The 16,680-nt window shown below is 35.5% G+C and overlaps 1 protein-coding gene across 1 annotated transcript in view; it reads left to right on the forward strand.

Moving 5' to 3' along the window:
- The window catches only part of ABCA13 (ATP binding cassette subfamily A member 13), a 168,767-nt gene that overhangs the window by 32,040 nt on the left and 120,047 nt on the right, over window positions 1–16,680 (forward strand). Inside the window, exons 13-19 of the mRNA XM_064703447.1 lie at window positions 1,184–1,302; window positions 2,575–2,747; window positions 3,992–4,068; window positions 4,293–4,414; window positions 6,945–7,139; window positions 8,944–9,108; window positions 14,672–14,849. Coding sequence (XP_064559517.1) covers window positions 1,184–1,302; window positions 2,575–2,747; window positions 3,992–4,068; window positions 4,293–4,414; window positions 6,945–7,139; window positions 8,944–9,108; window positions 14,672–14,849 — 1,029 coding nt within the window. The remainder of the gene's footprint in view (window positions 1–1,183; window positions 1,303–2,574; window positions 2,748–3,991; window positions 4,069–4,292; window positions 4,415–6,944; window positions 7,140–8,943; window positions 9,109–14,671; window positions 14,850–16,680) is intronic.

Genomic DNA, 16,680 nt, shown 5'->3' on the forward strand with positions numbered 1-16,680 from the left:
TAGGAGACATTAACCTGCCCTTCTAGGGCAAGGGACGAAATCTGTAATGTCTTATGCCAAATTAATTTCCAAAAGTGTGTAAGACGTGATTACAACCCAGTTTTGGCTGTCTTCTCCACTCTCCTGTGAGGGGTGTAGTTCCAAATAGTAAAACAGTAGTGCTGTTGAGCTAGGACAAGTGATACTGCAATTGTGCAGACCAGTACCTGTGTTCTGTCCTTGACCTCTGAAGAACAGTCTTTTTATTGAGAGAACTGAGATTAGGGAACTAAATTTCTGTGATTGTCATTTCAATCCTCTGTTTGTGGGAATGTTTCATTTGTTACAGAAAATATTATGAAACCTAATGAGAAAAAATGAAAACTGCTTGATTTGGTGTGATTTGAGGAACAGTATTGTGTTGCTTCTATGAGCAAGATTAAGGTTTGCTTGATTTAGAAGCAGTGTTTAATGTTTATTATTCTTCCTACTTGACTTAAGAAACAATCTTAAGGAAAAAAAAACCATAGTTCTAAAAACTGCCTTGATACTGAATGAAAATGCAGCAGTCAAGTCAATTTCCTTCACTGCTATCCCATGTACAAACCCACTGCATACAGCAGAAAGGAGGCTTTTTCCAAGGATACGGTGGCTTCAAGCTTGGGTAGAAACAGTCTCCATGGATGACCAGGGAGAAAATACTATCACCTTATATGGGTTCATTATCCCAAGATATGGAAAATACCTGTGTAATGCTGTTTTCCTCCCCGTGTAGTTTGGGTTTGAAAGTTACTGCTCACTGGAGGGTTACCAACACCCAGGCGTTCCTAGAGGGAAATAGCATCAGGGGACACTGCCTGAGGAAAAGGTAGATGTCATTAATATACTTAGCTTCTCACAGTCATGAGCTTTTGCTCATGAAGAGCAAAAAGGAAATGGTCTTCTCTGGTTCTGTAGCAGGTAGGGATGCTCTCATTACTGATCAAAAAAATGCAATGGAGAAGAGTAACTGAAATTGAATCAAACTAGCCTTTCTTGTCCTCTTAAATGATACATACATTTAGTTAGAAATATTTTTCTGTGCCTTAGAACATCAAATGTTCCTTCCTTTTAAAAAAATTTCTCACCCTTACTTGTAGCCAACTTTAAATTTGATTTCAAGTTGTTTTTTTATCTGATTAAATCTGGACATTTTCTCTTACAGAAGAACCCATTGTCTTTAGCAACATTTTCTGTGCCATTACAAAGTGTAAAGACGGATTAATGAGTCACTTGCTCTTTGCTGTCTTTGAAGGGATTGCTGTGGTTCAAGATCACTATCAGGTCTGAATGATTCCCTCACCTACAAGTGTACTTTACAGCATGCATTAAACTTCAGAAACTAATGAAAGTTTCCTTTTTCCCCACTGTCTGAATGACAAGTCCCCACAGTGGCTATACAAACCTGAGGTTTAAATAGGTATAGCTCTGATAATTCTGATAGATATACCCAGAAGAAATTCCTTAAATAAGCATTGGTGAGCTTTAAAAGCTGAAATTATGACTTTGAATTATTAGAAATTCTATAACTAGGATAGTTGGCTTGTCAATCAATGTCAAACAGCAGCCCATTTTTAATTTCTTTAAATTCCATCATTCTTCTAATTTGATGAGTTATAATACATTTATACCTTAAAATCTTCACAGGAACATTTGTGAAATTAAAGTAGGAACAAATAGACTTCTTAGCCAGAATAATTAAGGCCAAAATAACAGTTATGATTACCAGTTGGGTTCAGTCTGTTTTTCTTTAACATGAAATTGCTAGCAGGTGAGAGTAATATTTGGCATATAGAGGCTCATCCAGAGCTGGAAGCAGGCCTTTGGATAGCACACATGTGTGTACACAAGCAAATGTGCTGTACACAGATAAAAATACTAAAGTCATGCTTTTTAGTATAGAATCTGTCTTCTCTTTGTTAAATAGCTCTTCTGCTGTGTCTACCTGGACATTTTTCTGATATGAACAGCAATGTGGTAAACAAGTGTCAACTGGCATCACTCAAAGCAGACTTTTGCAGGCCAAATGCATTGTGTAGTCACCATCCTTCTATGACCTACTTCTGCAAATATTAAAAGCTTTGCAAAATTAACGTTGTAAATATTCATGAGAAAACATAGAAGTGCATACTATGCAGAGCATAATACATTAAAAACTTTAGGTATGAGGACCCAGATATTTTGGTTTGTTGAATCAAAACAGATGTTCAAAACAAGTTTTTTGGAAAAAGATAAAATGGTCAGACTAAAATGAAAAATTTAATTTAATTTTGAAACAAATTTTAAAAGGCTGGCATTTCTATTAGTGGATGACTATCCTTGACAGGCTAGTTCAAATTCCCAATCTGATTGTTTCCAAAACTCAAATATTTGAAAATTCCTTGCTTCTTGAAAACATTTATTCCAGTTTCAGTTAATCATACAATGACTATGAGAATATTATCTTACCCAAATTCTCATTTGAAGCTACAAATCATCTAGTTCCTGAGAGCTGCCACTTCTAGCTATAACACAATTTCATGAATTTACTAACCATGTGATCACTGTGTTCTGCAGGATGCTGGAAGATACTTGACCACTTTCAACAAGGGAGATTGTGAGAGTATGGCATATATAAACCAAAAACTTTCCAATGATTTGGAGAGCTTTGTGGGAGCCTTGCAGAATACCAGCAGTGACAGCTGTGAATGCCAGCTAATGTTGGGGAATGTCCAGAGACGACTGCAAATGTAAAGCCTTTCACATTTTGGTGCCTCATGGTTGCTCATCGTTAGTGACGTTCTTCTGTGCATATGTCTGTGTTCTAAACTAAGTGATTACAGGAGAGATACTGTCTTTTTGAGCTTTGTTCATTTAACTTCAAATTCAGTGGATAAAATGCAGAAATTATTTAAGTAATTTAGAATAACTGAATATTCCTAAAAACTCTTCCATCTTTTTGCAAATAACTTGCATAAGATCTTGCTGCTCCACCAGCTGAATGCTTTGGATCACAACTAAGAAAATTTTCAATTTCCTCTGACTCAAGTTGGGTCAAAATTTTGATACCAATTTTTTTATTTATAGCTCTTTTAATGTGGCTTTTCTTCTCAAAAAAGCCACATTAAAAGAGCTATAAATAAAAAAATTATCTTTTTTTTTATTGATTTGATTATCTTTTTGTGAAATATTAAGCATGCAAATCAGTTCAGCAGTTCAAAGAGTTAGAAACACAATACAGTGATTGTAAATTGATGGGATTGAAGTCCAAACAACTTCTGATTGTTATTTGCATGAGGAAAGCCATTCGATTTTAGGTAAAGCTGCTATTACAGAGTGTTTCAAATTTGCAATCAGCTAGAAGTAGACATGGTTATAATTGTTGCTATACTGGTTTGACCATTGGATTGTTTTCAAACAGGCTTGAATGGTGTCTGTGAATTACAGTAACAATACCAAAGAACTTGAGCCTAGCGGCTGTTCCTAAACACCATGGGCTCATATCCAGTTTTGAAGAGAAAACCATATTTAATGTGTGCATACACTTTATTTTTTAATTATAGTTAGATAGACAGATTTCTTTTCATCCTGAACTGCAATGATTTATATCTCTAGGTTTTAAAATTGTGTGTTCAGTGAGAAACATGGAAGTGAGATATTGCTCGACCTGTCCTTTTCTGTAAGCTGCTGTTTGCTAGGGCCCTTAGCCATTATGGGAATCTATCTCTACATATGTATATATGTAGAGTTGCACATTTGTATCTCTACATATACAACCTCATTTAGGCATGAAATATGATGACCACGGCACCGTGTAAATACTGCATGAGAGCGTCTGTAGAGGTGCTGACTGTGTGCACAGTGTGTGCACACAGAGCACAGTGGGACCCTATTGCCTCTTTTAGTCCTGTTTCACTGTTCATGTTTGCCTTTATACATCGAAATGCCAGTGGCTTGGTTCTGATACCTTGTGACACTAAGGCTGTCATTCCAGGGTGACTGAAAATTTGGAGCTACAATTGTCGGAGAACCCAGCAGCAGCTTTTCTCAACAGTTTTAATCTTGTGAATGGTGGGTTCCAGTTTTCTTCACTTTTGCTATTTTAATATAATTTTGTAGGACAATAACTGTTTCTTTGTTTTTCCAACTTCAAAGGGATACTATTTATTACTACACTACTACTATTGACATAAGGCAATTTTGTCACACACAGTGAATTGAATTGAAAGGATACAATCTGTAGGAAATCTAATTAATAAATTTGGTGCTGTTGGTACTATTTTTTTCTCTTCCAGATGTGAAAGTCAAAGATTTTGTGCAGAATATTGCTCGGTTGAGGCTGGATATTGGTTCTTCTGTCAATATTTCTGAAGAAACTGTCAATACCCTTTTGGAAGCCAGTGTCTCTCATTCAGAGGTAAAAGATCAAAAAGAGGTGTCAAATTAGTGGGTTAATCTACAGCATGGTGTGCCAGCTGAAGAAAAACAAGCCATTTTGTTTGTGTGGAATCTTATGATTCCACATGAAATTCTTTAGGAGTTTTAGGACTTTTAGGACTTTAAAGTAATATTGTGATACATTAAGGGATCAATTTATAGTTGTGCTATTCCGCTGGTCTAAATGGCACGGCTTCATTACTTTCAACAATGTTTTACCCTCTTGTACTGATGCAGAATTGATGCTTTGCTTTCTTGGTATTGTAGAAAAGATGAGGGTTTCTAGAAATTTTGTATCTTACCAGATCTGCTCCTTGTGGTATGGAGTTGTCTTATGTGTATATTTTTTTAAAATTCCTTTGTCTGTTCCTCACTGTTCTTACATTATCTTACCACTGTATTGCTTTACTTTCGCTTTGAGGTGTTGACTTTTGAGTAATTTTCTGAGGGAAAGGACCATTGCTTTTTCCTGTGATCCCAGTGACCAGTTGAAATCATGAGAAATGCTAGCTGCCTAACGGGTTCTCTCTGCTGTGAGTGTCTGTTGAAGAGCTGGGGGTACATTTGGTGAAAATTGATCAGCTCAGTCAAGCAGCCACTGGGTGTCAGTGATGCTCTGCTTGCCGCAAGCTCTGTTTGTGAAAAGAGCAGCATTAAAAAGGCATTTCAGACCATCATAACTACTTATAGATGATTTGTTCTTCTGCTTCTGCTTCTGTGACTGCCTTTATTGTTAGCTTGTTATTGTGATACCACTAAATGGTAATGAGAGAAATCATCTGAAAGCAATTCAGTTAAATGGGATTCAGTGCACCTTTGATCCTTTGGAATAATAATGTTAATTGGCTGAATTGTCAAATTACTTTCCATCATTACTTTTTGCCAGTCTTATGCAGAGCTTAGATATATACACACATCTCACATTTGGATAATGATACAGAATTTTTTGTTTGCTTAGTGCTTAAATCCTGCCCCCCCCCCCCAGTCCAACTGGAGCATTAAAGGCCCGTGTCTCTTACTAATTATGAAAGCTGCAGAAGTGCTTTCTAGAGCTGTATTTTAGGCATGCCCATTATGTTTATTATCTATAAAGCCACTGTCTGATAACCTAATGATAGCTATAGGCCCATTGTAGCCCTGCATTTCTGTGATTATATACCACTATTGTGCTTTCCTCTGGAACAGTAAGAGTAACCCTGGGAATTTTTTGTGCTTATTGTACTTACCCATAATTTCTGCCCCAATGTTTTGTGCTGGCCATGCTCTTTGCCAAGTGATGAAATTATTTGAAATCACTTAAAACCTGTAACCTGAAGACTATAAGCATTCATTTACTGAGTGTAGGAGTTTGGATTAGCTCTGGTACTCAGAAAGCTGCAAGAAAATTTAGAGGAACTTAACCTAGGGGATAAAACATAGAATGTGTTAAAACTGCACTGAAATGGTGATTTACATGTGAGGCACATTTGAAATAAATTTCCAATTGCATCACAGTCAAATTTCCTCCCCAGCAAGAAGTCCAAATCAGTATCATCTTACTGCCCACTGAATTATGTTGGCATTCTGTTCCTTGAATGCACACACACAAAAGTGAATCTTTAAATACATAGAAAACCTTGTAGAATCACAAAGGAAAAATTCTGTTCCAGAATGAAATTTTTTAAAAAATCTAATTATTAAATTGAAAAATAAATTGTTGGTAGGAATTAAAGAGTTAAATTGCATATCCTGACTGTCTTGCAGATCCTCTCCCTGATTGGGTGCTGTTAGCAGCAAGAGATGCATTCAGTGGAGGTGGTAGAGGCAGATTTTGTCCTAAGCAGTACAATGGAGCCCTGTTCTATGGCTCCTACAGGCTCCTACAAAACTCGTAATTTTTCTGGACTTGTTGAGAATGGGTAGCTAAGAGCTCCTGAGATATCTGGGCTTCAAGCACTTCAAACCATTATCCAAGAATGTTTTATTATAACCTCACCCAGGGTCTGCTTAGGCATTTGTCCCTTTATCTGCTGTTAAATAATACTTTAAAGCAGTGTTTAACTGAGAAATGTGAGCCGGCTCAGAGCAGACATTATGCCATATTGACATCCCCAAATGTTAATTTGTGTCCTTTGAAAGAAGGAAGGACCATATTGTTTCATGTTAGTGATTCACACACCTAGATTTTGATCTTCAGGTGTTTCTGCAGCAGAGGTGTATATCTGCTAGAAGAAGTATACTCAGCATTGTAAATATGCCTGCTTATGGTATGAATGCTCAGGAATGAATGATTGACCTGTGAAAAATGAAAGCAAATCCTTATAGCAAATATACTTAATCTTTTTATATGTACAAGGAGTATAAGGTAGGAACATAGCAATCTGATATAAAGCTGTATGGTTTATTATTTCATGTCTGTTGGTGCCTGCAAATTATCATGTTACTGTGACACAAATTTTCACCTTATTGACTATAAAAAATGGTGATGCATTTCAGAGAGAAAAAATTTTAATACACATATATTGTGATAGATTCTTTACAGGGCTTTTGTGATAGCTTTAACTGGAAGATGTGATGAAGAAGTACTTAGCCTGCCGCTAAAGCTCCCTGAAAACAATAGAACTTCCCTGGTAGTGGAAGAATTATGCTCTTTACCAGCACTGGACTTGTATACCATGTTTGTATTGATTATACAAAATTTGAATGTCCGTCACATCATTTACAAGGTAAGATGTTTTATTGGAAGGTAATATGAAACATACAGGTAGATAGATTAATAATTATGTTTTTTCTTCAGATGTTCTTTCTCCTTGAAAGCAAACAGAAGACATATGGCATCTATTGTCTTTTTTTGGCTCCCCAAATAGAACAGTTGAAAAATGGGTCTGATAGATGATCTTCAGGAAAATTATCACTGAGGAATTAATTACAAAAGCTTTGCAGAAAACACAGGAGGTCAAAGACATATTTTTAATAATCTTTAGCAGAGTTTGCAGTTCATGCAATTAGTCACTTCATTACACATTTGTAAGAGTGGAAGACTGATCTGTCAATATTTGAACTAAAACCAGCATAGTTGCTCACATTGCAAGAATGACAAAACTATTTTCTAGGAAGAATTCATAGCACTGTGGATGGGGATGTCTACAGCACAACTGTGTTACCCGTATAACTATAGATAATCTGGAATCTAGTGTGGATATTCAGTGAGATACTGGTTTTATCTGTAAGAGCAGAATTATTGAATGGATAGTTAGAAGACATTTAGTTCAGTTCTTTTGGGGGTAATTGATTGACAGAACATAAAATGTGAGCATGAATAGCTGAAATATCCTTATAATATTGTGAGGAAGAATGGCTTGTTCTAAAGCCATAGGACTCTGATTGTATTCTGGATGTTTCATGTTTTATTCTGGCTGCTGCATGCTCTGTTGAGCAGATTAGGTAAAGAATTTTAAAAGTAAGACAATTTCCCACTGTAGGTAAAGATGCCTGAGGGGAAAGAAAAGACTTTACTTCCTGAATTATCTGCAAACCTACGGAAAAAAAAATAGAATAAAATAAGCCAGTGGTTATTCCGATGAGTGTTTCTACTGAGATCTACAGAAACCTAATCAAATTCTAACAAAGAGTAAAAAATGTTGTCAACTCATCTTAAATTATAATGGAAGTTCACAATTTTTTAGCAAAACAAGATTTTTTTTAATGGGTGTCTTTCAATTTTTTCTCTTAACTATGTAAGGCTGAGGAGAAAATCAAACACAGATATTACAGTAGGAAGACAAAGGTGGATAAAATAGATAATCACAGGGAGCACTGAAACTATATAATGAGATTATATTGGTTTTATTATTTTGCACAGACAGGTAACAATGAATCAATTTGTATTATCATATCATCTAACTAATCCCCAAAAGCAAAGGGAACAGAGAGAAAATCCATAATGACAAATTTGCATGGTGGAAATAGCAAACAGCCAATTGAACTTAGGTCAAGTAGGTGATAAAATGCACACAATTATTTTCAGCATGAAAAATTCAAAGACAGGAAGAGTGTGGCAGGAAAGTTAGTTACTTTAGGAGTCATATTAAGCAATAAAAGTGGTTTCTAAATTTAAGTTACAAATTATTTTTAAAGTATTAAATTATTGCATTGAACATTTTTAAAGTGGTGAAGGACAAGTTTCTATTTTCACTGAATTCTAAAAGGATAGAATGTTGCAGGTCCCATTAGCATCTTGGGTTGGAAAGCTCTCTTCAACTTGGCAGTTGTAAACATGATTTCTGAATATTAATTTCTGTTTTGTCATAAGCCTAATCTAACAGTAAATTACGGAGAACTTCTCTTCAGCTTAATCTGAGAGTAACCAGGGAGTTATATCAAAAGGAGTTTTGTTAAACATGGTTTGTAGGAACATTTTATTATCAGTTTTGGAAAAAGACTGAATAATTTTGCATGCTTCATTGAAAGGTTAGCGTTTGTTTCTAACTGGAATTTCCCGTTGTGGTTTTTTTTTCCTTCTTTTCCAAGGTCCAGATACCACCTGAGGTAGGCAATGTATTAAATCTGCTACTGGATGTGGTTTCTAGTATCAGTTCACTTCTCAATAAAGTCCAACATGTCATGGAAAAGCTTCCAGTGTTCCTCCAAGGAATTCAAAATATTGGTGTGCTTGACATCTCTGCATTGCACCAGGTATGTGTAAGATTTCAATATGCAAAATTAATTCCCCTTGTGAGATGATTAGGTAAGGATATGTGCTTACTAAGGAGGCACACTAATAGAAATTATTTCCTAGAAAGTAGGGAATGCTAAGAAGAGTCCACAAACCCTAGGAAGATTCATTTGGTCTCTTTCAAGCAGTCTGGTAATTCTAAAACTAGTGTTGTGCTGTTTCTGTCATCTCCTTTTTTGTTAATTTATGAGATTCTAGTCTAAGTTACCTCAGTGCTTGTCAACTGGCTAACATTATCTATCATCGGTGATTTGGGGATAGCTAGCCAGGTGTTTTCTGCTAATAGTGTGCTTTTGTTTGTTTTTTTGATAGCAGACCATTGCTTTTTTAACAAGAAATATCTTTGCTTTTTTAAGGAATATGAGTTCAAGGCAGTCTATGCAGTTCTTCTATCTGCCTTGTGTTTCTGTTCACGTCACGTAAGGGGTTTGTGTGATAGTTCTGCTTGCCATTAAAAAAAAGTGGCATGAGGTGTGAGTGAGGGTATTTCTTTTGTCTCTGCCTTTAAGGGCCATTGCTGAATGCACAGCTAGCACGGTGGTGGATCTAGTGTTACATGAATAATCAGAAAGATTTCTATCTCTAAGCAGGTTCCAATTCCATAGGAAGACATGCTGACCCTCATGGCATTACTTTTTGGGTTTGTTGTCCTTTGTGGAAACCTGAGGACTGAATCTGGTTTAAAATTGCAAACCTCTGAGAGACCCCACAGTGATAGATGGTGCAATCTGGTTTATTGCTAGAGTACAGAGTAAACTCTGCCCTACGTACTATTGCCCTTAGTGATACATTTTTCAAGATCTTCTATTTTGTGTGATAGAGACATGTTGAAAAATGTTGTTCTGGTGCATCTATCAGTTTTGAACCTCTCTTTTTTTAGGTAGCTCTTTGGCTGCTGCAATTAATGGTGACTTTCACCAGACATTTGCCTTTTTTTCTGCTTTCCTTAAACTAGCTCCATTTGTGTCAGACTTTCCTTCCAGTAAATGAAATATTCCTTATGGACTAAAATCCCACAGTTCCTTATTTGATAAACTTTTTTGCTGCTCAAAAAAAGTTTGCAAAAGAACAAATGGAACAGCAGAGGGCCATCTTCTCACAGTTTTAAGCTTTGCTCAATGGCCACTTCTATTATCCCATAATTTACCATAGATTTAACCTTGGAAGTTTTGTTCTTTTTTACTTCTAACCTTTTTTGATCACTTCTTTTTCACACAATCTTTATTTTCTAATATTTTGCTAAATCCCTTTTACTTATAAAATTGCTGGGGCTTATTGATCACCTAATAATTTGTGGAAGATTAAAATAATCAGTGCCTATTTCTTTTATTAATAAGTTACATTTTTGATTTCCAGGGCTATTCTGTCTCCATAACATTTTTTAAAATCGAAGACTAGTAAAAGTATAAGTTTCCTTTTTTTGTTGTTTAAATTGATTTTTTTTATACTTTCCAGTAAGTTTTATTATTGATTTTTTTTTTTGCTTCTGTTCTATGGTGGCCAAACTTGTACTATTGAGTAAGTGCTCTTCTGAAGTTTGTATATTGCTTACACACTTCCCTCTTTAAATGTTTTCTTCAATTTCCAGAAGAGTCCAGCCTTATTGATTTTTGTTTTCATGATTACCAAGAGCAAAGTAGTTCAGTGACATTGAAAGCTTATCAGATAAAAAATGTAAATGTTTTTGGGGTAAAATATGTGGACCTTTGTCAGAAAGACATTGAAGTTAATTTAAAAAAATACTTCTATAATGAAAGAGATAATAAAGGAATTGTCAACTATGCATACTAATCTACATGGATTTCTGTCTGAAAGAAAAACTGGAAAGGCAGAAATAACTTTAATATAGCTGTAAAATGTGAAGTTGAATTGAAAAGGTATATGTATTTTAATAAAAGATGATGTAAAACCTATCAGCATTAACTGGAATATGGTGCCAGATTCTACTGTTAAAAACACTGAGTGAATGGATAACTCCCTGAAGAAAATCACTGTTGGTTTCAATAATGATTTGTGCTTGTGTTTTGCTGTTTGAAATCATTCACTTATATTTTCATACCTAATTTTTTGGATGCTTGTCACTCATCAACAGATAAGCTGCAGGGGACTTCCTGAGTTGCAAAATGCTGCTAATTGTGAGAGGTGGCCTCACTCTGTAATCCTTCCACTATCTTGAACAAATTCTCTGTTGAACCTATCACTGTAGAACAACCTATTGGGGTTTTAAATGAACACAATTCTTACTTAGGTTTATTTGTAGCTACTATGTTTATTCTTGTATCAAAAATGTTCTAGGGCATTTTTAACTTCTCTGGCTTGTCCATATATGTGTGGAAGGCCAGTTGCAGTCCTTTTCTGTTTTGACAGGTTCAAGGACCTATTTTAGCATTTGTTTTTCGTTTTAGCTTTTTCTATCAGGCTCTCAGTTGCTTAAGACCGCCTAGCATTATTTTTGCATGCTGGTTTAAGGCTAATCCTGAAAGTCTGGAAGAAGAAATGTGTGCATTGTTTGAGGGGAATTACAACTGATGACTTTTGTAGCCTGCTCATTCTTGTCTATACCTACTAAAATAACTTTCCTAAACTCGCATTCAACTTTCTCATAAGCTGTACAGAGTTTTGTCTCTTTAGATGATTAAGGATGAGTGATATACTGAGGTGACCTCCACTTTATAGCAACATCTCATGATTTCAGTTGATAAATAAGATTTTTCACTGGTTATATTTCTATTCAGCTTGCTTTGATTTAGGCATTTGGTTTTTTGCCATATTGGGTTCTCATCTCCTTTTCTCCTGAAATGCCTTCCAATATTAAATGATAGGCAAATTTAGGCAATATGTTTCTTTCAGGGCTCACAGGAAAACACTAGCAACTTCTTTGTAATCCTGTGCCTTCTTTTCTGTTAACAGGCTCCCTGCAGTATTGTCTTAATGCCATTTTTTTTCACCACTATTATTCAGCAGTTGGATTAATTGATGATTAATATTTTCTGGAGCATGAGCATTAATTGGTTGCTAGAGTTCACCTAAACTGGAGTCAGCTTGTAACATTTTGTGGAGAAAGAAACTGCCCTCCCACGTAAATATGCTGTGTTGGTCAGGCATGATAACTTGAGAATGCATTAAATTTTACTTCTCAAATATTTTTTCTCTTTAATGTTCTCCCCTGAAATTTCACTGTATATCTTGGTCTAATAAACATCGGAACAAGATATCTATTATTTTCTGGATCATTATACTTCTCATTCTTGAGTATACATGATTTTTCTACTTTTCAAATAGTGCCATAAATAATAAATTTGATAGGCTTCTGAAAACTGTTTAATCAAATCAGCGATTTTGCTATTATTCCCCTGATTCTGTCAATTTCAGGATGAAAAAGACTTTGCTCTGTTTATGTTTTTTCCCAAGAATTAGGATTGTCTTTTTGTCTGAATTTATTACCTTTAGCCCTATGGTTCCATCAAATTTTGAATTCTCTTTAAGCTCCTTGTAGTTTTCCAGGAAATTTGCATTATTTTTTTTGTCTCTTTCTTTCTCTCTAATGTAATGATTCAGAATGTATTTTAGATTTATGTGCAAGCTGTAGCCCAGTATGACTTTGAAGTTTCTTTTCATGAATAACTGGTATTTCTATTCCATGTGAATTTGTTTATATTAATAACAATTTTTGGCATACAGCTGTTCTGTTAGGTCAGATGCTCCTATGCTATGAGGTTTTTGCCTCTATTTGTAAATCCAGTTCCAGATAACCTTTTAATCTTCCACACCAGCTTCCTCTTCCATGACTTTGCTACAGTGGCTTGCTTAACTGATTAGTTTGTAGAAGAGGCTGGTTGTTTGGATTTATCAGTCTTGATTACAGCCCTGCTTTATACAGTTTAAACTAGATCAAAGATAGCTCTTTTTTTTTTTTTTTTTTTTTTGGTGGAGCCATATTATATATTCCTCATACTTTATCAAAGCCAAATTTTAAGAAACATATTTTTTTGAGTCAATGGATATTTAGTTGAAAGACAGTAAGTAGATTCAGCCTGTTAGTGGCAGCTTACCACATAAATATTCATTACTTCAATTTCAAATTATTTTGATTGGAACTGGAATTAATTAGCACGTTTGTGCTCTTTGACTGAAATAAGCCTCATTTATCCCTCTAGTGCAAATAGTCACTAATAAAGATTCATAACCAATTTTATACAGCATTGTGCATAAATAAAGTTTATTTCTCCAGTGAAGTCCATGCCAGCAGATTCATTCAAGGGCTGTGGATGATTTTATTATGAAATATGGGTATTACTTATTTACTTTTCTCTGTGCTGAATCTGTATGCTAAAAGTAAGATTTTGGGAGCAGCTAACACTGAGTTTTAGAAGACACTTACTAATATTCCTCCAGGATTACTAAAGAAGCACCTGGCACTTCAATAAATGCATTGATCAGGATAAACTGTTTCTAACAGCGCAATTTCCAAACTGTCTGTGATTATGTCTTTATGTAAAGTGCTGTATTACTTTGAAAATTGACTCTTCTGTTTAAAAAAATTCCAGCAATAGAATGCTAATTTCTTTTCTTGAGCCGAATGTCTGTGTTTGATATATCACAGTGTTTTTTCTACTTGCCAGTTGTGGAGTCTTGAAATGATGTCTGATAGTCTAGTTATGCCTTTCTTGACGAGCATCTGCTGCAGTAATGAGTATGAGGCGAGCCAGTGCACTCTTCATTTGCACCACAGCAGCAAGATGCCTTGCAGTTGTGTCCTCTTAGAGCTGTGCACCTGTACAGACTTCCACGAGATATCACTTACAATCCAAGCCCATTATTTGAAAAGTGGAGCTGCGCAGAGGATGAGACTATTGTTGTTCTTCTTCCCTTTTGAATGTGGTGAATGATGGTGCTTAAGCCATAAAAGCAGTCAGATTGCTCTCTCTCCTCATTAGATGTATGCTAGTCATGAACAAATGGCAATAATAAATGCTGGTATGACTCAAGATGTGCAAAAACTGTAAGCACATCTAACAAGTTAAAAGATGTACTTGAAAAATAGACTTTTAGGGCATCTGATTTTTTTTTTCTCTTATTAGCAACTGTCTTCACTGTAAATGTTCATAGCAAAATGGCTTTGGTTGTTTCTGCTGCTTTTGTAACACAGGAATAATCTACCAGAGGAGCACATTTTGTGAAAACTGGCATTGGAATCAGGGTATCTGTTGTCTAGTTGTCTTGATGTTTTCAGTCCTTTTCTGCCTAACTGCTACACAGTGTTTTTCTAGTTTCAGAGTGGTACATTATGCTGCTGTCTTTCATTGAGTATTCTGACAATTAAAACTACATTACCTTTCCTCACAATAATGGTGATCAGAAGAATAGAAATGAACACAGCAGGACCTCATCCAAACCGGCTCTTTCAAGAGTCTAATTTTGTCAATCTCCTTAGACATCAATATTGACAGAACACCAGGGCTACTCCTTGAAGCTACTTAAAGCAACTTTGATTCATCTGTGTTTTTTGTTCATTTGTTCCAGTTTTTGCAGGGTGGGCAGTTCAGAAGTTCAGCTGTTGGATCCCTGGATTCTGTAATCAAGGCAGTATGTAAAGAAGAATCTTCATTTTTCAGCAATGCAAACCTGTTCATAGACATGCCCAGAATCATGGGACTTTTGGAGGAAAATATGGCAAAATATGGCATTCCTGAAGACTCAAGTAAGAAAAAATAATCTGACAAGTTGCAGTATGAATTCAGAGTTAAGAGTAGCTTTTTCCACTTAAATGGAAATGTATATATGCTCACTGACATCTCAGTTGACACTGTCATCTTGAGCACAAAGTGTTGATCAATAAAACATAAGTGGCTATGAGATAATTGTGGGTGAGACAGAAGAGATTCTGTTTCTTCTATCTTTGCAAATAGTAAATAAGAGTTTTCCTGTCTTTGAAACATTTTCATTAACATTTTTAAAGCACTTCGTATTAAAAACATATCTTTGAGATACAGGATTGAGAATTTATTGCTGCTTACCTTTCTTCAGTGAACGCAGAGCTGTGGTGTTATTGAGCAGTAAAATATACAACCTTCTGGATAGAATGAGCTTTTTAATGGTTGATATTCCTATTCTGTTCGTCAAGTGCTCAGAAAAATCCCTTAGCTCTCATATGGTTTCACCTTTGCTCTCTTTCCTCAATACACGTTTGACTCACCCTGATTAATTTTAATATTGTTAATAACCTTGTTAGTGCCTCGGGTGGCCCTGTGCAAGAGAAGAATACAGTGATAGAGTGTCACTAGGGAAGCCTCTGTCATCTATTGGTTTCTTCAGGCAGAAATTGCTCCTGGCTTGGCTGGACCCCTGGGAGGGAGCCAGAGCTCTGCTTTGGCCTTTTCACTTACATGTGTGGCGTGTTGTGGTAAGCAGGCAGCTCTGCTTTTCTTTCCTGTTGGAAGAATGAAGTCAGCTGGATGGAGATTGTTTGGAACTTAGTCTCTTCAAAAGGTGTTTAGGCCAGAAGCGGTCTTTTTTGGTTGTTTTTTTCAAGTTGTCACAACTCTTCTGTGCTTTTTATCATGGAACTCTGCAATATTTAAGGCATCAGTTAGTTCCAGCTTTTCCATAAGTGAATTAATACTGTTGCCCATATTTTACTAATTTGTAAATGGGGCAATGGAAAATGAAAATTTAAAAAATTGAAGCCACAGAAACTTGTTTTATACTGCTTCACACTGATTAACTTATATGTTTTTTGCATATGCCAAACACTTCTTAATGACTTTCTGAAGATCACAGCAAACCCAGTTTAGCAAGTCTTCTGTGTCCTTAGTCTATGGACATTTATGTCTGGCCAACTTCTAGGCTCTTAATTCTTTGCTATTGTTTAGCAAGGATCGTGATTACTAATGGTTGTTTCATTCAAGAAAGTAAAAATTTGGGCAAAGAACTGTTACTTGATGAAACATTTCTGACACTTCTTTCTTTAAATTTTGTCAGGAGTTTAAATGGTTTTGGCCTAGTTTTCCATCATGTAGAAAGATTTGTCTTCCTTGAGGAGTTCATTGATATTATTTAATATTTCTTCAGAGCACTAGAAACAGGATATTTTGAAAACACTTGTAATAAATAATAAAACCCCCAAACACATGAGTTGGGCATAAAAATCTAAATGTTTCTTATAGGAACTCATTGCCTTCATGTGAGTACAAATGCAGTGGAATATATGGAAACTAGTCCTTAGATCCTAGTTCTGACGGATATGCACCCTAATGCATTAGTAGCCCCATGTGATGTAGAAATATGGTTTTTTATTAAGGAATGAAAAAGAAAATGGATTAGATTTTTCAAATCAAGAAGTTGAGTGTCATGATAATTTTTTGTCTGTGTTTTTGGCAGGTTCTTGTAAGATTATACAAAAATGAAAGTCTGTATTTCTGAAGGGTTTTGTATATTCCTACTTCTTTCTTATGTAGGAATCTAAAGCTGCAGAGCAATGGAGGGTGTGGAAGGAATTTTTTTTCTCTTTTAAGGTGACTTTTCCCTCTGAA

Source organism: Zonotrichia leucophrys, chromosome 2, assembly GCF_028769735.1.
Source record: "Zonotrichia leucophrys gambelii isolate GWCS_2022_RI chromosome 2, RI_Zleu_2.0, whole genome shotgun sequence".
Taxonomy (NCBI): domain Eukaryota; kingdom Metazoa; phylum Chordata; class Aves; order Passeriformes; family Passerellidae; genus Zonotrichia; species Zonotrichia leucophrys.